General features: G+C 36.0%; 1 protein-coding gene across 2 annotated transcripts in view; it reads right to left on the minus strand.

Moving 5' to 3' along the window:
- Window positions 1-22,322, minus strand: part of ELP1 (elongator acetyltransferase complex subunit 1) — a 90,940-nt gene that overhangs the window by 53,270 nt on the left and 15,348 nt on the right. For both annotated transcript variants that reach the window (XM_074196752.1, XM_074196750.1), the window contains 3 exons: window positions 14,984-15,083; window positions 6,675-6,765; window positions 650-773 (listed from right to left, as the gene is read on the minus strand). In XM_074196752.1, coding sequence (XP_074052853.1) covers window positions 650-773; window positions 6,675-6,765; window positions 14,984-15,083 — 315 coding nt within the window. The remainder of the gene's footprint in view (window positions 1-649; window positions 774-6,674; window positions 6,766-14,983; window positions 15,084-22,322) is intronic.

Consider the following 22,322-nt stretch of genomic DNA (forward strand, 5'->3'; position numbering starts at 1 on the left):
GGAAGAAATGCATTCTTAGGCTAAGCTTAGTGCCTGGGGAGACCTGAACTAAATCCTTACTGACTTGATTTGCTACAGGTACAGAAAACAGTACAAAGTCAACTAAGTCTTGTAACCTTCAGAAGAGCAGCAATATTTGCTATACGATTTACAGCTGCTCTATTAGCTCTAAGCATTTTTCTGTTCTTTATAGAGAAAGAGTTCATAATATACATACCAAAGAAAGGATTCTGAAAATTTAACAAATATTTAATAGACATCAAATGAATTCCAAATGCAATTCTATCTACCAAGCCACGACATCAGACTCATTTAAAATGGCACAAATTAAATTTATTCTCTCAACACAAAGTGAAAGGAGATATGTTTTATTTTTTAAATTTGTTTTGTAAAAGCCATTTGATTTTTAAATAAAATAATTCTGTAGTATATGACATAAAATGTTTATTAAAAAGGTTATTGAATGAAATGTCAGCTATAACTGATTTATTCTTCTTATTAAGAATTCACATTTTATCAGCAATTTAATTATACTAGTTTATAAGACATCTTTTAAACCAAAGAGAAGTATAAAGGTTTCCAATAGCTACAGAAAATTCACTCAACATGATAAATTCAATATTGATTCCTCATGTACCTATTTACTAACCTTCACTTGACCTTTCTGGAAAGGAAGTATAAAATCTCCATGAAGAAGTCCATTTTTTTCAAAAAATACAACATCATGTTGGTTAGGTTTATTCTGTGTAGATGCTATCAAACTACCAGAAGGCCTTAAAAGAAAACCAAAAGAATATTACGAAAAGGACAAGAGATTTTTTTCAACAGCTAATAAAGTGGAAGTAAAAGGGGTACCCACTTATTGGGAAATTGATGAACAAATTGTAAATATGAATATAATGAAATTTTTTTAAATGTAAGAAATAACCAAATGTAAAGAATTCACAGACAGAAAGATATGATTAAACAGATTAAGAGAAAAATAAGCAGAACTAGAATAATGATGACTATAAGAACAAAAAAGAAAACAACATTAAATATTGTTATAACTTTTATCAATGCAGCAAAAATGCAGACGACTAAGCATAAATCATGTCTTCCTCTCTTGAAGGGAAAGTGAACTCTAGGTATGGAATGAGGAGTCTTTTATCAGACATGGTCAATTGTAGGTTTTTTCCTTTATTGTATTTTATTGTATTTTTAAAAAAGAGGGTACAATTTCAGAGATCAGTGGGGTAAAAGAAAGGATATTAACATTTAAAAAATTTAATATTTTCATAGAAATCTCCATATTAAACGACTTCATTTATTTAGTCATAAAACTCAAAAAATATTCTTGGCTCTTTTACAACTATTAAAGATTTACCACTCTTTTAGATAATTTGCTTACTACAATTTCAAATAAGCAGAAGCTACAGTTGTTCCTTAGGACTTCATACTTTCCTTAAAATAATCAGCTCAGAATTTTCCTTGTTTCAATTACTCCTTTCTATGAGAATTTACATATACATTACTAATTATAATAGAAAAAGAATTGTATGTAAAATTGTGAATCTCTTATTATCAACTATTGGCTTTTCCTTTTAATATGTCGATGTATGACACAAGGATGGACAGATATTAAGTTTATTTTAATAATTTAAAACTGCTTTCCAGAATGGTTGGACCAATTCCAAATTACTTTTTTCTGTGCTCAGAATAGCATATATATATATATATATATGTATCAAACAGTGTATCAATGTGTTTGTCATCCCTTATTTACTGTCCCCATCCTTTGCCATCATGGCTGTGAATTAAAACCTCAGGGTTGCCTTCTTTTGCATTTCTCTTATTATTAATAAGGTAGAGCATCCTTTCCTATGGCTGTTAATAGTCTACAATTCTGGGGGAGGCTAGGCGGTGCTGCGGATAAAGTACCAGCCCTGGAGTCAGGAGTACCTGGGTTCAAATCCGGTCTCAGACACTTAATAATTACCTAGGTGTGTGGCCTTCAGCAAGCCACTTAACTCTGTTTGCCTTGCAAAAAAAAAATAGTCTACAATTCTTCCTTTGAAAACTGTATACAGGGAGCCAAGATGGCAACAAGAAGGGATCAAGTCTTAGGCGCTCTCTGATAAAACGTGAAACTAAGGACTCTAACTAAACTTTCGAGAGACAGAACCCACAAAGGGACCCAGTGAGACAGTTCTCCTACTCAAGGTAACCTGGAAAAGAGCAGAAAGGCTCTGCTCCCAGGGGGGCTGGGAGCCACGGATCACAGCAGCAGGGGAGTCTCCTGAGCTGCACCTCAGGGAGCACCGGACACAAAGTGGGGGAACAGCGGGGGACCTCTGCCAGAGCGAGCACGTGGAGCCCAGCCCTCAAGGCACACAGAGAGCAGCTTGGTCTTTCCACAGACCAGATCCAGAAACAGAAGCAGGCTGAGCTGGTAAGCAGGAGCCTCCAGGGCATGAGCCCATTGAGCTGAGGGAGGGGAGTGAAGAGAGAGATTGCAGAGCTCTGTCCTCTGCCTCTGGAACAGGACTCTGGGGTTCTGACCACATTCAAATCCTGATCCCAGTCTAGGCCCCCCCCCCACCTCAGCCCCGTGGCAGGGGGGGGGCGCTTATGGTCATTCACAGACCTGGAGGGAAGACAGAGCCACACACACTGAGACCCTTGTGGGAGTGTCCCAAAAGCTCAGGAAGCACCCCAAAACCAGGCTCAGGCTGGGAAAATGAGCAAGCAGAGAAATAAGAGGAACACCATTGAGAAATATTTTGCAAATGAGCCCAAGAAGGATCAAAATACTCAGTCTGAAGATGAGGAAGCACAAGCTCCTGCATCTAAAGACTCCAAGAAAAACAGAAACTGGGTTCAGGCTATGACAGAGCTCAAAAAAAGACTTTGAAAATCAGATGAGGGAGTTGGAAGAAAAACTGGGAAAAGAAAGGAGAGAGATGCAGGAAAAACATGAAAATGAAGTCAGCAGCTTAGTCAAGGAAATCCAAAAACATGCTGAAGAAAATAGCATGCTAAAAAACCAGCTTAGGTCAAATGGATAAAACAGTTCAAAAAGATATTGAGGAGAAGAATGCCTTAAAAAGCAAAATTGGACAGATGGAAAAAGAGATAAGAAAACTTCTCTGAGGAAAACAAATCCTTCAGACAAAGAATAGAATTCAGGGAGATTGATGAATTTCCCAGAAATCAGGAATCAATACTTCAAATCCAAAAAAATGAAAAATTAGAAGAAAATGTGAAATATCTCATTGAAAAAACAACTATTATGGAAAACAGATTTAGGAAAGATAATTTAAAAATTATTGGAATACCTGAAAGTCATGATCAGGAAAAGAGCCTTGACATCATTTTCAAAGAATTACTACAGGAAAATTGCCCTGATATTCTAGAAGCAGAGAGCAAAATAGAAATGGAGAGAATCCACCGATCCCCCAGAGAAAGAGATCCTAAAAAAACCAACCCCTAGGAATATTATAGCCAAGTTCCAGAACTCCCAAGTCAAATAGAAAATATTACAAGCAGCCAGAAGGACACAGTTCAAATATCATGGAGCTGCAGTCAGGATCACACAGGACTTAGCAGCAACTACACTGGAAGCTCGTAGGGCTTGGAATATAATATACTGGAAGGCAAAAGAGCTTAGAATGCAGCCAAGAATGAACTACCCAGCAAGGCTGAATGTCCTCTTCCAGGGAAAAAGATGGACTTTCAATGAACCAGGGGAATTTCAAAGGTTCCTTTTGGAATGGCCAGAGCTGAACAGAAGGTTTGATCTTCAGATACAGGGCTCAGGTGAAGCACGGAGATTGGAGGAGAGGGGGGAAATAATGAGGGACTTGATGATGAACTGCATGTATTCCTGCATAGAAAAATGACACTGATAATACTCATATGAACCTTCTCAGTTAATAGAGCAGGTAGAGGGAGCTTTTATAGTTAAGCACAGGAGAAAGCTGAATTTGAAGACAAAATATGGTGTAAAAATGGAGGCAACAGAGAAAAAAAGGGAAATGTAATGAGAAAGAAAAAGGAGAGGGGGAATAGTGCAAGATATTTCATATAATAAGATTTTTTTTATTACAAGGAGCTATTGCAGTGATATGGAAGGGGGGGAGGCAAGGGGGAATGAGGGAACCTTTGCTCTCATCAGAGGTGGCTAGGAGAGGAAACAGCATATATATTCAATGAGGTATAGGCATCTGGAGTAAGAAGAGGGGGGAGCAGGGGGGGGGGGGATATGAATAAAGGAGGAGAGGATGGACCATGGTGGGAGAGTGGTCAGATATAACACATTTTCTTTTTTACTTCTTGCAAGGGGCTGGGATTGGAAGGCCTGTCCAGGACCATGGGGCCAGGTGAATTCTGGGCCTAAGGGGTGATATGAGGGCTCAGGGCTTCTTGGCCCCAGGACCAGGGATCTGTCTGCTGTGCCACTCAGATACGCCACAGCAGAGTCAGAGTGAAAGGAGAGAGAAAATATAGTACATGGAAGTAGAGAAATAAGAAAGGAGGGAGTTGCGATCAGTAATGGCAATGTGGGAAAAATATGGAAGTAACTTTTGCGATGGACTTACCATAAAGAATGCAATCCACCCATGACAGAGTTGATGTGGGAACAAAGCCTGAAGCACATTTTTTATTATTATTATTATTTGGGGGAGGGTACAGGCCAAATGGGGCTGGGTGGCCTGCCTGGGGCCACATAGCAGGGTGATCTTTGGGTGTCTAAAGCCGGATCTGGACCTGGGTGCTCCTGACTCAAGGGCCAATGCTCTGTCTGCCAACCAGCCACCCCTACTATTATTACTATTTTATTTTATTTTGGGTCTTTTTTTTTCTTCTTTTAGGTTTTTGCAGGGCAGTGGGGATTGGGTGGCTTGCATGTCACACGGCTGGGTGATTGTTGGGTCTATGGGGCTGGATGTGGGCTCAGGTGCTCATGGCCCCAGGGCTGTTGCTTCGTCCATTGAGCCACCTGGCCATACCTACAATTATTACTATTATTCTTTTTTTAATTTTAATTTTTTTCTCTCCCCTTTACCTTATCGCCCAAGCAAGTCGATATTCATGGGTGGAGGGGTATTTTGTTTACTCTTAAACAAGAATATTTTATTAATGTAAAAAAAAATTTGTACAAAATGAGAATTAAAAAATAAAATTAAAGTATATACTATTTAAAAAAAAAAGAAAAGAAAACTGTATACAGGAGCAGCTAGGTGGCGCAGTGGATAAAGCACCAGCCCTGGAGTCAGGAGAAAACTGTATACTGATGCTTTTGATTATTTCTCTATTTAAGTCTTCTAAATTCCTGTTAACTCCTATAAATTTTAGATAGTTGACCCTTATCAGAGATTCTGATATAAAGATTTCTTCTCAGTTAATTACTACCTTTCTTATCATAGTTGCAATTTTAATCATGTCAAAGATTTTCAAATTTATGTAATCAAAACAAAAATCACTGATTTTTTAATCCACTCTGCAGTTTAATGAAATATTCTCATTTATCTCTTGTGAAAGGCTTATATGGCATGAAACAGAATTGTACAATTCTATATTTTGTGATGAGTATGACCAAAATGTAGTTTAAAAAATAAATCTTTTTTTTGTTTAATTCTCTGCTTAAGTTTATTTCACAGAATGAGTTTAAGCAATGGTGTCAAGGACAAATAGAAATGGAAGCCATTAATCAAATATAAGGATTTGCGTAGGCCACATTACAAAAACACTTATTAACATTATCTTTGTTCCACCATATTTTTATTTATTTTATTAAATATTTCCCTATCAGGTGCAGTAGGTGGCACAGTGGATAGAGCACCAGCTCTGGAATCATCAGGACCTGAGTTCAAATCTAGCCTCAGACTCTTAATAATTACCTAGCTGTGTGACTTTGGGCAAGTCATTATAACCCCATTGCAAAGGAAGGAAAAAGAAGGAAGGAAGGAAACAAAGATTAATTTCCCTATTACATGTCATTCTGGTTCTGGAGTACAGATCGAAAGGAAGATTTCCCTATTACATGTCATTCTCGTTCTGGAGTACAGATCACATTTGACTCAAAGATCACTTGTTTGGGGCTAGTACTAAAATATATGTTGCTCCTTCTATTGTCATCTAAGAAGAAGCAAGATAGCAAAAACAAATATTAGAAACCTAAAAGTCCAAATGTTACCATATGCAATGGTTATAACAAGTTAACATTTATATGTGTCTTTAAGGTTTGCAAAGTACTTTACAAAAAATATGAAATTAGTTTAAAATTGCACTACAACTTCTGGAACATTCTGTATATTATCTCACTTAATAGTACTTCTAAGGAGGTATGTATTTCATGATCAAGGACTAGGTTGTTCAGAGTATTTATATAAAAGAGATTAAAATATACAAACAGAAGAAAGGGCAAACATAAAATCTTTTTCAAGACTCATTCCTGATGGAGAATTGAAAATTAAAAGCAAATCTTTGACCTTTACCCAAATGAGAGCTACAAACAGTACTGAGGTCAGACCTCATCAAAGACAGAATTCAAAGAATACATAAAAATCTAGCAGTATTACAATTCTAGATGTTTACCCTCAACAATGTTTCAGGAAGAGCCCCAAAATAAGAAATATCACAGTTTTGAAGTAACCATGAGCTGGCAAACAGCAATATTTATCTCCACTCACTTCCATGCTAATGCTTGTCCAAGACCTGCAACAGGTTCACTGGTTGACTGTAAAACAAGCTCTCTATTCCATACTCTGATTTTCCGAGCTCCTAAAGACAAAATAAAGTGAATCTTTGAAAAAGAGTGAATCTAATTATATATGTATAAACTATATCAGATTACTTACCATTCTTGGGGGGGGAAAGGAAAGATGGAAGAGAGAAAAACTTTACAATACTGAATGCTGAAAATTATCTTTACATATAATTGGGGAAAAAAAAGAAAAAAGTAAAACAATAATTAAAGAAAAATGGAATGGGGCGGGGGAGACAGAAGGAAATGAAGGGAAACAACAAATAAATGTCAATTCAGCAGCTTTTTGAGGAATACCTTCGTAAACATAAAGTCCAAGATTAAGTACCAAATACAAGTTAATATACAAATAGATTGACATTTCTCGGTGAGATCCTTAAGTCTTTTTGAATTTAGAGTCTCTCTCATGTTGGATCACTTCTGTTTCTCAATGGTACTGGATCAAATTTTATATACGAAAGAAAAACTGAGTTAAAAAAAGAGCTAAATCTTTTCAAGTATTATATCTTTCAAAAACAGTGATGAGGGAGGACTAACGGCCAAGATGGCGGAGAGAAGACAGGCACACTTCTAAAGTCTCCTGATCATTCCCCATCTATCACATGAAGCAAACCTCTTAAAAGAAATCCGACCCACAAAACCCAGAAAGAAAAGCCAGAAGAAAGAACATTGACCTCAGGATTTGTCTCCTGCAGCAGCATTGGCTGAATTCGGGCAGGTGAGTCTGGGCTCAGAGGGAGGATCAGCCCCAATCAACCATTTTAACAGCTGAATTGGAGCCCTCTGAGGGCCCGGGAGCCAGACCTGCTGGATCAGCAGTGGGGCTAGACTTCAGGGGCTTGAGTCAACCAGGGAGCAGAGGCACTGGTATTGGTGCTGTCCCCCGGGGGCTTGTGGACAGGACTGGGGGCAGAGTTCCAGAGCAGGAGAGATGGGGACACCATCCCTGGGCTCTTCTGGTCTGAGGAACTCAAGAGTCCCATTACAACTCAGACCTCTTCCCAGAGTAAACAAATGCAAACTACTTCTGCCTCAGGCCCAGGTGTGTCAGCAGAAGAACTAGCCCAGCTGAGGAATGACCTCAGGCCAGGGTAAAGCCCACCATTGATTGAAGGCAAAAGAACTCAATAGCTCCAACCCCTCCCTTCAAGCAAAGGGAGAAGGCCTCAATCAAGGTCACAGACACTCCAGAGAAAGCAACCAGCACCTCCTACTGGCCAGCCAGAGAAACTGGACTCAGTGAGTAAAGCCTTTAGTGTTCCCAAGCCCCTCCCCAACTCAATGTCTTAGCAAAATGAAGAAGGGTCAGCAGAAAGGTGGATCCATAGAAAAATTCTTGGAAGGGAAAAACCCTAACTCAGAAAGACCTGAAACCTCTGAGGAGAATACAATCTGGTCTTCAGCACAGAAAGACTTCCTTGAAGAAATAAGGAAGGAGTTTAAAAATCAACTGGAAAATTTGGGGGAGACAATACCTTGCAACAAGAAAACAAAACTTTGGAAAGCACAATTGGACAAATACAAAAGGAGAATAAATCTTTCAGATCATCAACTGGACAATTACAAAATGAGAATAATTCTCTCAGATCCTCAATTGGGCAAATGCAAAAAAGAAAATAATTATCTCAAAACTTCAATTGGTCAAATGGAAAGCTCTTTCAAAAGTAGAATTGACCGACTGGAATAGGAGTTGCAAAAGGTTAATGAAGAAAACTCCTCCCCCCAAAAAGAATGGAGTCTACAGAATCTAATGACTCCATGAGACAGTAAGAGTCAGTTAAACAAAATCAAAAAATAGAAAAAATAGAAGCAAATGTAAAATACATCATCAACAAAACCACTGACCTCAAGAACAGATTGATGAGGGGCAACCTGTAAATTATAGGACTTCCTGAAAACATTGAAGAGAAAAAAAGCCAGAACTTAATATTACAGGAACTAGTGATGGAAAACTGCCATGATATCATGGAATCAGAGGGCAAAGTAGTTATTGAAAGAGTACATCGGCGGCTAGGTGGCGTAGTGGATAAAGCACCAGCCTTGGAGTCAGGAGTACCTGGGTTCAAATCCGGTCTCAGACACTTAATAAAGCTGTGCGGCCTTGGGCAAGCCACTTAACCCCATTTGCCTTGCAAAAACTAAAAAAAAGAGTACATCTATCCCCACCAGAAAAAGATCCTAAAATGAAAACACCAAGGAATATTGTGGCCAAATTCTAGAACTAACAAATAAAAGAGAAAATCCTGCAAGCAGCCAGAAAGAAACAATTTAAATATCAAGGAGCCACAGTAGGGATCACAAAGGACCTGGCTGCATCAACATTAAGGGATCGAAGGGCCTGGAACAAGATATTTCGAAGAGCAAGGGAGCTTGGAATGCAGCCAAGAAACAACTTTCCTGCAAAGCTGAGCCTTCTCTTCAAGGGAAAAAGATGGACATTCAACAAAATGGAAGAATTCCAAAAATTTCTGATGAAAACACCAGAGCTAAACAGAAAATTTGGACATCAAACAGGAGGGCCAAGAGGCACCTGAAAAAGTAAAAAAAAAAAACAAAACAAAAAAAAAAGGGGGCAGTAAAAGGAAAAAAATGCTATATAGTAAGTTAAAACTGGCTATATCCCAGTATGGGGAAAAAGATTCTCATAAATCATGAGAATTATTTAACAGAGAGAATATACCTAGCCAGAAATGAAGGACATTCATGACCTATCCATGAGACTACTATCTAAAGAGATGTAACTGGCTTTACCCCCACTTGGGAGAAAGACTCTAATAACTCTCAGGAATTTTGACTCTATTCAATAGAATATACTGAACTAGAAGGGACAGACACACAGAATTTTCTAGGACTTAGATAGAAGGATCTAAAAAAACACTACTTCCTTAAAAAGGGGGACAGGAAAGAGATGGGAGGAGGGAGGGGATTGAAAGGGGTAAATCTCATTACACTAAAAGGTACAAAAAAAACCTATGGTAATAGAGGGGAAGAAGGGAGCAGAGGAGAAACACCTGAATCTTCTCATCAGACTTGGCTTAAAGTCAACCTACACATACTCAGTGAACTTATAAAACATCTAACCTTTCAAGTATTAAAAGGGGGAAAAGGGGAGGGGGGATGGAGAAAGGGAAGGGGAGTAGGGGGAAAAGGAAAAGGGGAAATAACAAAAGAAAGGGAAGGGAAAAGGGAAAAAGGGAAAGGGGAAAGAAAGGGGAGGGTGTGATATAGGAGGGCAAACACACTGAAGGGGGAGTTATTCAGAAACAAAATACTTGGGAATATGGATAAAGGGGGGGAAGGGGGGAAAATACAAACAGAGGGAAGATAGCATGGAGAATTAGTAATCTGGCGGCTAGGTGCCACAGTGGATAAAGCACCAGCCCTGAAGACAGGAGTACCTGGGTTCAAATCCAGTCTCAGACACTTAATAATTACCTAGCTGTGTGGCCTTGGGCAAGCCACTTAACCCAATTTGCCTTGCAAAACAACAACAACAAAAAAAAAAAAAACAACTAAAAAAAAAGAATTAGTAATCATAACTTTGAATGTGAATGGGATGAATTCTCCCTTAAAACCTAAGCAAATAGCAGAGTGGATTAAAACCACAATCCTACAATATGCTGCTTACAAGAAACTCATTTGAAGCAGAGAGAGATACATATAGAGTAAAGGTAAAAGGTTGGAGCAAAATATATTTTGCTTCAGCTGAAGTAAAAAAAGCAGGGGTAGCAATACTTATCTCAGACAAAGCAGCAGCAAAAATAGATAGCACTAAAAGAGATAAGGAAACTTTATCCTCTTAAAAGGTACCATAGACAATAAAGTCATTCCAATACTGAATATGTATGCACCCAGTGGGACAGCACCCAAATTCTTAGAGAAGAAGCTGAAAGAACTACAGGAAGATATAGACAGCAAAAATCTACTAGTGGGAGATCTCAACCTCCCACTATCAGGTCTAGATAAATCGAACCATAAAATAAACAAGAAAGAAGTTAAGGGGGTAAATAGATTATTAGAAAAATTAGATATGGTGGACTTATGGAGGAAACTGAATAGTGAATACATCTTTCTCAGATCACAATGCAATAAAAGTCATATGCAATATTGGGCCAAGGAGATATAGACCCAGAACAAACTGGAAACTGAATAACCTCATTTTAAAAAAATGAGTGGACCAAAAAACAAATTATAGAAAGAATTAACCATTTTATCCTAGATAATGATGATAATGAAACAACATACCAAAACCTATGGAATTCATTCAAAGCGACTCTCAGGGGATATATTATAGCTCTAAATGCTTACATGAATATATTGGAGAAAGAGGAAATCAATGAACTAAACATGCAACTAAAAAAATTAGAGAACGAACAAATCAAAAATCCCCAATTAAATACCAAATTAGAAATTCTAAAAATTAAAGGAGAAATCAATAAAATAGAAAGCAAAAAAGCTGTTAAATTAATAAATAAAACCAAAAGTTGGTATTATGAAAAAACCACTAAAATTGATAAAACTCTGGTCAATTTGATTATCATAAATGAAAAAAGATGAACTCAGCACCAGTTTGAGAAGGAAATTATAGTGATAATTCGAACTTATTTTGCCCAAATCTATGCCAATAAATTTAATAATCTAAGTGAAATGTATGAATATTTACAAAAATATAAGTTGCCCAGGTTAAATGAAGAAGAGATTAAATACCTAACCAACCCTATCTCAGAAAAAGAAATTCAACAAGCCATTATTGAACTCCCTAAGAAAAAATCTCCAGGGCCTGATGGATTCACAAGTGAATTCTACCAAACATTTAAGGAACAATTGGTTCCAATTCTATATATACTCTTTGGAAAAATAGGGTAAAGATAGAACTCTGCCTAACTCTTTCTATGAAACCAATATGGTGCTGTTACCTAAACCAGGAAGAGTTAAAACAGAGAAAATTATAGACCTATTTCCCTGATGAATATAGATGCAAAAATCTTAAATAAAATCTTAGCAAAATGACTACAACAAGTTATCAATAGGATAATACAGAATGATCAAGTAGGATTTATTCCAGGAATGAAGGGTTGGTTCAATATTAGGAAAACTGTTAGTATACTCAATTATATTAACAACAAACCAATCAGAAATCATATGATCATATCAATACATGCTGAAAAAGCTTTTGACAAAATACAGCATCCATTCCTATTAAAAACACTAGAGGGTGTAGGAATAAATGGACTGTTCCTTAAAAGAATTAGCAGTATCTATCTGAAACGATCAACAAGCATTATATTCAATGGGGAGAGGCTAGAGGCATTCTCAATAAGATCAGGGGTGAAACAAGGGTACCCATTATCACCACTACTATTCAATATTGTATTAGAAATGTTAGCATCAGCAATTAGAGAAGAAAAAGAAATTGAAGGAATTAGAATTGGGAAGGAAGAGACAAAACTCTCACTCTTTGCAGATGACATGATGGTCTACCTAGAAAATCCCAAGAAATCATCCAAAAAACTACTGGAAACAATTAGCTATTTTAGCAAAGTTGTAGGTTATAAAATAAACCCTCATAAATCCTCAACTTTTCTATATATGTCTAGCAAGATACAGCAGGAAGAGCTAGAAAGAAAAATCCCATTCAAAGTAACCTCAGACAATATAAAATATTTGGGAGTCTATTTACCAAGACAGACTCAGAATCTTTTTAAAAACAATTATAAAACACTTCTCACACAAATTAAATCAGATTTAAATAACTGGGCAAAATGACAGTTCTACCAAAACTAAACTATTTGTTTAGTGCCCTAGCAATCAAAATTCCAAAAAAATTACTTTAATGAGGTAGAAAAAATTGTGAGTAAATTCATATGGAGAAATAAAAAGTCAAGAATTGCCAGAAGCTTAATGAAAAAAAGTACAAAAGAAGGGGGCTTAGCCCTACCTGATCTAAAATTATATTATACAGCATCAATCACCAAAACTGTTTGGTATTGGCTAAGAAATACAGTGGAGTACCAGTGGAATAGACTAGGTGTAAAAGTAGGACATGATTATAGTAATATGCAGTTTGATAAACCCAAAGAATCCAGCCATTGGGATAAAAACTCCCTTTCATAAAAACTGCTGGGATAATTGGAAGTTAGTATGGAAGAAACTTAGATTAGACCAACACCTCACACCCTTTACCAAGATAAGATCCAAATGGATACAGGACTCAGACATAAAAAAACAATACGATAAGCAAATTAGAAAATCAAGGACTAGTTTACCTGTCAGATCTATGGAAAGGGGAGCAGTTTATGACTAAGGAAGAGTTGGAGAACATCACCAAAAACCAATTAGATGATTTTGATTATATTAAATTAAAAAGCTTTTGCACAGATAATACCACTGTAACCAAGATCAAAAGAAATGTAGTAAATTGGGAAACAATCTTTACAACTAATGATTCTGACAAAGGACTAATTTGTAAAATATACAGAGAAATGAGTCATATTTTTAAAACAAAAAGCCATTCCCTAATTGACAAATGGTCAAAGGATATGCAAAGGCAATTTACAGATGAGGAGATCAAAGCAATCCATAGCCATATGAAAAAATGTTCTAAATCATTAATTATTAGAGAAATGCAAATTAAAGCTTCTCTGAGGTACCACCTCACACCTCTCAGATTGGCCAATATGACCAGAAAGGATAATGATCATTGTTGGAAGGGATGTGGGAAATCTGGGACACTATTACACTGTTGGTGGAGCTGTGAACTCATCCAACCCTTCTGGAGAGCTATTTGGAACTATGCCCAAAGGGCAACAAAAAATGTGCATACCCTTTGACCCAGCAAAACCTCTACTGGGTCTATACCCTGAAGAGATGAGGAAAAAGGGTAAAAACATTACTTGTACAAAAATATTTATAGCAGCCCTGTTTGTGGTGGCAAAGAATTGGTAATCAAGTAAAGGTCCTTCAACTGGTGAATGGCTCAGCAAACTGTGGTGTATGTATGTCATGGAACACTATTGTTCTATAAGAAACCAGGAGGGACAGGATTTTAGGGAAGCCTGGAGGGATTTGCATGAACTGATGCTCAGTGAGATGAGCAGAACCAGAAAAACACTGTACACCCTAACAGCAACATGGGAGTGATGTTCAACCTTGAAGGACTCGCTCGTTCCATCAGTGCAACAATCTGGAGCAATGTTGGGCTGTCTGCAAAGGAGAGTGCCATCTGTATCCAGATAAGTAGCTGTCGAGTTTGAACAAAGTTCAAGGACTATCCCATGCAATTTAGAAAAACACATATATCTTACTGTCTGATCTCTACGGATATGATTTCTCTCTCATCACACCCAATTTGGATCAAGGTACAACATGGAAACAAAGTAAAGACTGATAGATTGCTTTCCATGGGGGAGTAGGGGGGAGGGAAGTAAGATTGAGGGGAAAATTGTAAAACTCAAATAACATCTTTAATAAAAATTAATTTAAAAAAAAGTGATGAGAAAAACATGAATTTAGGATAAATATTCGCTAGGAAGAGAGAGGAAACAAGTTTCGAATATTAAGTTATTGAAAAACTAAAATCTACTAATTAGTCACTTAAAGGAAATAAGCAAAGAAATTAGGGAGAAAAGTAGCTACTTTTCTGAGTCACCATACTTTATAAAAGCCTCTGCCAAAATAATGAATAGGGAGGGCAGCTATGAAACCATGTCAATTAAGATATGGCTGAAGGAAAATAGTTGAGAGCACAAGTGTTATCTAACTCATCTGTAGGGTCAAGTAGTGTTTTATAGACAGTAGAATGCTCAATTAAATAATTGTTGAATGACAATCACTTTATAGCCTAGAAAGAACTGAGAAGACTTGGGGGGAGAGGTTATAACCCTTCAAATATATGAAGAAAGATTATAAGGAATAAAAATCAAATGTTAATTACTCCAAAAGGAAGAACTAGATCCAGTGGGTGGAATACAAATTATTTAGTATGCATTCTCTAATAATCAGAGGATTTAGATGGCCAAAATTAGAAGAACTATAAGAGGGGTTCTTAAATAAGGAACAAATGAAATCTTGATTATCCTTTCATCAATTAGATTCCATAATTCTTTAGCATTTATGAATGTATCTCTGAAATTTACAACTAGAAAAAATTATCCCAAATGAAATGACAATTTCTTGAACTTACTCATAAAATTAAATTTTAAAAGGAATACTTATGGATACAGTTCATCTCTATACCTGTCTCTGGGCAAACAGCACTCACAGCAAAAAACTGCCCATCTCCTCTCCAAGTAACCTGAGGTCTATGATCATCCCAGGGCAAAGCAGGCTGTTCATTCTAAGTGGAAAAGACAAGAAAAAGCAACAAAAAAATATCATTTAGATACCTGCAACCATGCATGTCTCCTCCCATAAAAGTATTAGGTTATTAAAAATAAAATACTTTGTATGTAGAATAAATCCCGTGTGAAGGTCAACTTTTTTCTTTTATTAAAGATTTTGAGTTTTATAATTTTCCCTCTAATCTTACTTCCCCCCGCCAAGAAATCAATCTGTCAGTCTTTACATTGTTTTCATGTTGTACATTGATCCAAATTGAGTGTGATGAGAGAAATCACATCCTCAAGGAAGAAACAAAAAGTATAAGAGACAACAAGATCGACAATAAGATATGTTCCCCCCCCCCCAAATTAAAGGGAAGAGTACTTGAACTTTGTTCAAACTCCATGGCTCTTTATCCAGATACAGATGGTATTCTTCACTGCAGACAGCCCAAAATTGTCCCTGATTTGTTGCACTGATGGAACGAGGAAGTCCCTCAAGGTTGATCATCACCCCCATGTTACTGTTAGGGTGTACAGTGTTTTTTCTGGTTCTGCTCATCTCATTCAGCATCAGTTCATGCAAATCCCCCCAGGATTCCCTGAATTCCAGTCCCTCCTGGTTTCTAATAGAATAATAGTGTTCCATGACATATATATACCACAGTTTGCTAAGCCATTCCCCAAATGAAGGACATACTTGATTTCCAATTCTTTGCCACCACAAACAGGGCTGCTATAAATAATTTTGTACAAGTGATGTTTTAACCCTTTTTCATCATCTCTTCAGGGTATAGACCCAGTAGTGGTATTGCTGGATCAAAGGGTATATACATTTTTGTGGCTCTTTGGGCATAGTTCCAAATTTCTCTCTAGAGAGGTTGGATGAGTTCACAGATCCACCAACAGTGTAATAGTGTTCAGATATCCCACAACCTTTCTAACAATGATCAATATCCTTTCTGGTCATAATTGGCTAGTCTGAGAGGTGTGAGGTGGTACCTCAAAGAAGTTTTAATTTGCATTTCTCTAATAAGTAATGATTTAGAGCAATTTTGACTATGGATTGCTTTGGTCTCCTCATCTGTAAACTGCCTATGCATATCCTTTGCATAGCATTTGACCATTTGTCAATTGGGGAATGGCTTTTTGTTTTAAAAATATGACTCAGTTCTCTGTATATTTTAGAAATGAGTTCTTTGTCAGAATCATTAGTTGTAAAGATTGTTTCCCAATTTACTACATTTCTTTTGATCTTGGTTACAGTGGTTTTATCTGTGCAAAAGCTTTTTAATTTAATGTAATCAAAATCATCTAGTTGGTTTTTTGGTGATGTTCTCCAACTCTTCCTTAGTCATGAACTGCTCCCTTTTCACAGATCTGACAGGTAAACTAGTCCTTGATCTTCTAATTTGCTTATAGTATCTTTTTTTATGTCTAAATACTGTATCCATTTGGATCTTATCTTGGTAAAGGGTGTGAGGTGTTGGTCTAATCTAAGTTTCTTCCATACTAATTTCCAATTTCCCCAGAAGTTTTTATCAAAGAGAGAGTTTTTATCCCAACAGCTGGACTCTTTGTGTTCATCAAACGGCAGATTATTATAGTCATTTCCTGCTATTGCATCTAGTCCATTCCACTGGTCCACCACTCCATTTCTTAGACAATACCAAACAGTTGTGATGACTGGTGCTTTATAATATAATTTTAGATCATGTAGGGCTAAGCCCCCTTCCTTTGCACTTTTTTTTCATTAAATCCCTGGAAATTCTTGACTTTTTATTTCTCCATATGAATTTACTTACAACTTTTTCTAACTTATTAAAGTAATTTTTTGGAATTTTGATTGCTAGGGCACTAAACAGGTAGTTCAGTTTTGGTAGAACTGTCATTTTTATTATATTAGCTCTACCTATCCATGAGCAATTGATATTTGCCTAGTTATTTAAATCTGATTTAATTTGTGTGAGAAATGTTTTATAATTGTTTTTAAAAAGTTTCTGAGTTTAGACTGCCAGGTATTTTATTTTTTATATTTTATTTTTTTTATATTTTATATTTTATTATTTTATATTCTCTGAGGTTACTTTGACTGGGATTTCTCTTTCTAGCTCTTCCTGTTGTATCTTGCTAGACATATATAGAAAAGTTGAGGATTTCTGCAACTTTGCTAAAATTGCTAATTGTTTCCAGTAGTGTTTTGGATGATTTCTTGGGATTTTCTAGGTAGACCATCATGTCATCTGCAAAGAGTGAGAGTTTTGTCTCTTCCTTCCCAATTTTAATTCCTTCAATTTCTTTTTCTTCTCTTAATTGCTGACGCTAACATTTCTAATAAGATATTGAATAGTGGTAGTGATAATGGGCACCCTTGCTTCACCCCTGATCTTATTGAGAATGCCTCTAGCCTCTATGTTTGTTGGTTTCAGACAGATACTGCTAATTATTCTAAGAAACAGTCCATTTATTCCTACAGTCTCTAGTGTTTTTAATAGGAATGGGTGCTGCATTTTGTCAAAAGCTTTTTCAGCATCTATTGATATGATCATATAATTTCTGATAAGTTTGTTTTTGATATATTTGAGTATAGTAACAGTTTTCCTAATATTGAACCAACCTTGCATTCCTGGGATAAATTCTACTTGATCATAATGTATTATCCTAGTGATAACTTGTTGTTATTGTTTTACTAAGATTTCATTTAAGATTTTTGCATCTATATTCATCAGGGAGATAGGTCTAAGATTTTCTTTCTCTGTTTTAACTCTTCCTAGTTTAGGTATCAGCACCATATTGGTTTCATAGAAAGAGTTAGGCAGAGTTCTATCTTTCCCTATTTTCCCAAAGAGTTTATATAGAATTGGAACCAATTGCTCCTTAAATGTTTGGTAGAATTCACTTGTGAATCCATCAGGCCCTGGAGATTTTTTTTCTTAGGGAGTTCAATGATGGTTTGTTGAATTTCTTTTTCTGAGATAGGGTTGTTTAGGTATTTAATCTCCTCTTCATTTAAGCTGGGCAACTTATATTTTTGTAAAGATTCATCCATTTCACTTAGATTATCAAATTTATTGGCAAAGAGTTAGGCAAAATAATTTCTAATTATTACTTTAATTTCCTCCTCATTGGTGGTGAGTTCATCTTTTTTATTTATGATACTAGCAGTTTGGTTTTCTTCTTTTTTTTAAATCAAATTGACCAGAGGTTTATCAATTTTATTGGTTTTGTGAAGATCAACTATTAAAAATCCTTTCTGAACCTTCAGGCTTCCATAACTAGTACATACTCAGAAATGGTGGGTCCCTGGAAAAGTAAAGAAACAGAACCTTCTTTGGCAATGAAGTAGAAGACTCTGAATAATAATGGACAACACTGAGAAGACTGAAAAATGAAGATTACATTCAATGAATTATAATAATATTTAATAACTATTACTTATGTAGCATTTTAAAGCATTTTATGTAAAGTACTTTACATATATCATCTCATTTGTTTCTCACAATAATCCTCTGAGGTGCCACTATCTTCATTTTCCCGAAGAAATAGGTTATTAGAGGTAAAGTGACTTGTCTAGGGTCACAAGGTAAGTATCTGTGGTGGGGCACAAAATCAAGTCTCTCTGACTCCATGTTCAATAGTCTATCCACTGTGACAAATTACTTCCCACAGAAGGTTCATTGACCCAGTAGTAGAGGATGCTATGTGGTGATCGCTGATATCTATCAAGTCATTTTTTTTTAAATAGGAAAGACAAGAAGCATAGGAGAAGAAATAAAAGAGACAGGAAAAAAGACAGCTGCTAACAATAGCAATGACAGCAGAGATTATAAAGAATAAAGAAGGCAACAAGCAACTAACACTGGAAGAAAGAGAATGAAATGAATAGACATGAAATAAAATTTTATGTTTTCTCTCTGTGCGCACAACCATCTGCACCTCAGGACAACAACCCTTGATGGATGGAGCATTTCTACTCTATATTTAGGGGAGGGAGAGGGAAGGGAGACTAAGAAGGCACCTGTGCTACATGCCCCAAGAAAACCTAAGACAACACCTTCCTTGCAGAAAACAACAATTGGAGGATTGGGGACAGGATACACTAAGTCCAAATATAGTGGAATACTTTGGTCCATAAATATATAAAAATCAAGCAGTAAAAAAGAACTGATTATAAAACAAGAATCATACTATATAAGATTCGATGTGTGCTGTCAAAGCTTAAGCAGAAAAATATAAAAAGACTGCATTAATCTTAAAATATAAAATGGGCGCTTGTATGTGTTTTGAAAAAGGGAATCACAAGAAAATGTTGATGATCAGGATTAGGGAAAAATTGTGAAACTCAAAATAAATACAATCTTACAAAAAGAAAGTGCTGATGATCAACTAAAATATTATGAATCTCCATGACTTAGAATGAATACCTTGTTATAATTTACTTTGCAGATTTTGAATAACCTAAATATGGAGAAGTACCATATAACACACAAGTAGAGAACTTGAACTAACTTGTATATGAGTGGTTTTCAGAGGAAAAAAAATCTGAGAGCATCCCTATTTCTAGGCCAATGTTTATTAAAAAATAAAAATATTTTATGAACAACCAGATAAGTTTGTGTCTCTCTTCTGAAGGATGACAATGCCACTTTTAACTAAGACATGGCATAAGGAGGACTAATGTAGCTGATGAAAAAATTCAACTAATCATGTGGACAAGGAACTATGTTTTTTCCCTCAGGTAACTCATTTGGGTACAGTTAATTTTGCAGTGATAGTAAAATCTGTCTATTCTTAACCAATGAGGTATTAAAAAATTACCTGTACAAACTGCTTTTTTCTTGAGTTGATTAATAAGCTATAAAAAAATAAAACTTCACTGAAAACTAAAAGCTTCACAACCATAGAATAAAGGCATTATACATTTACCTTTCACCTAGGGATAAACTAATGCACAGAGAGTTAAATTGTTTTTAACTGCTTTGTAAACTTCTAATAAAAGATCATTTTAGGACCATGAGTTTATCTGAAGAAAAGAGAACAATGCTGGGACACTTAAAGATTTCAATTTAAGGAAGTAAATTATTTCCTAGGAATAATTTTTATTGTCTTCCTGCCCTTCAATATTATCTTAATAAACGACAGACCAAACTGTTATTAATGACATGAAGTTATTACAAATAGGATTTCAGGAGAAAACTGATTTATAACTTTGTTTACTCTGGGACCATCATCTTCTTTCCCTCCCACTGAAACCCTGGGCTTTGACCTGGTTTCATTTACTCTGTGGACAAGTGAGTTTTCAACTTATTTTGCAGGAACCCAGGAATCCAGCAGTTGAACCCCCTACCATCCTTCTAGAACTTTCTTTTTTAGGCTAGTAATTTCATGTTTATTTTTCACTTACAAGAAAAATGAAGAGTGTTTGGAACAAATGATACAAAACGAAGGGTCATATCACAATGGAAAAGTTGTCTCATACATATTTTATATAGTAATGTTGTAGTGGATAAGTCATAAAGTATTCAGAAACGTACTAATCTTTCCAACTGGAACCCTCACCCAAAATGTAATCCATTATTTTTATTCCTCACAGTATCTTTTCATTAGCTACTCAAAGTAGGAAATAATGGACTGGACCTGACACCAATACATCCACCAAGGAAAAAGGGGGAAAGGAGATGGTACAAGTTGGACATTCCAACTGATGTATAGTCCTTTTCAGTTATTATAGTCTAATATCTAAATACAACTTCTTTGGTTAAGGAGTCTTTTCCAATCAAAACAACATGGCAAACAAAATTGTTTTAATCAGGTAGTTACATACAGTATACATAGTTTCCTGCCTAAAGAGAAAACATTCACTTTCATACAAGAACAGAGAGATACTCAATAAACAAGCAATGCATTCTCTTAGAGATTATATTCTGCTTTCATACATTGGTTTGAGGGGATACAGTAAAAGGAGGTGGCTTTCCTTAATAGTTTATGATTAAACTTGCCTAATAAGGTTCATTTTCTAGGTAGTTCACAACAGTACCATTTTGTGAAACAACCGGGAAGCTGAGAATAAGACTTCAGAGGGGTTAGGTCCTTCTGGTTGAGCTACAATTTCTTAGTAGGGGGGCAGCTAGGTGGCGTAGTAGATAAAGCACGGGCCTTGGAGTCAGGAGTACCTGGATTCAAATCCGGTCTCAGACACTTAATAATTACCTAGCTGTGTGGCCTTGGGCAAGCCACTTAACCCCATTTGCCTTGCAAAAAACTAAAAAAAACCCCACTAAAAACAACCAATTTCTTAGTAGGACAGAGTCTCTCTCTTCTCTTTCTTTGGCTGATCCTTTTGGCCAAGACTTTAACATCCTACTATCACTAAAACCTTTCCAAAGGGTGAAAGCAGAGGAACTGCATATTTTTTTCTAAATGTTATTAAGACCATTTAGTGATCTCTCTTTCAGGGAAGGAAGGCAAGAATAAAACAACTCCTAACTAAACAAAAAGTTGTTAATTCCTTTAAAAAAAAAACCCCAAAACCCATTTCCAGCAGTTCTTTTAAGTATTATCTTCCCTCATTAGAATTTAAGTGCCTTCAAATCAGGGACTGTTTTGCTAAGTGTTTAGCATGGTGTTTAAGTATATAGTTAAGTACTTAATAAATGCTTGATCTCTTTTTAATATGCAAGAAACAATTCTCATAGTTCTTTAGACTTGGAAATTTGTTCCAAGTCAAATAATCCAAGAATGTTACAAAAACTATGGTCTGAGAGTGGCAAATATATTCAGAAGTGTCATCAGCTTTAAATAGCAATTAGAAACCACCTAATAAAACTTCCTCATTTTGAAAAGAAGCAAACTGAGGTCTCCATAGATAAATGACTTGCTCAAAATCACATAATAGATTGGTAGCAAAGCCAGTACTAATATTTCCTTTCATTACTTTCACTATGTTTTTAATGGTGAACATTTTATAGGTTTTGGAGTAAGCTAATCTTAATACAAATTCTTAAAAAGAGAACTATTCCTTATCAACAACCTTGTCAACAAATATACAAGTGAGACAGCAGTATTTAAATTTAAGATGTCAAGGTGATGCCTGTTACACACAATCAATCTATATAAATGCTATTAAAATTATGATCCATAAAAAGGCTCAGCTAGGGAAAATTTAACATGATAAAACTCTTTGTCTCAAGAGTTCCAACAGGTCTTGAGAACTGAAAATTTATTATACTACATAAACCAAATAATTTACCATCATT

This window comes from Macrotis lagotis, chromosome 8 (genome assembly GCF_037893015.1).
Source record: "Macrotis lagotis isolate mMagLag1 chromosome 8, bilby.v1.9.chrom.fasta, whole genome shotgun sequence".
Taxonomy (NCBI): Eukaryota; Metazoa; Chordata; class Mammalia; order Peramelemorphia; family Peramelidae; genus Macrotis; species Macrotis lagotis.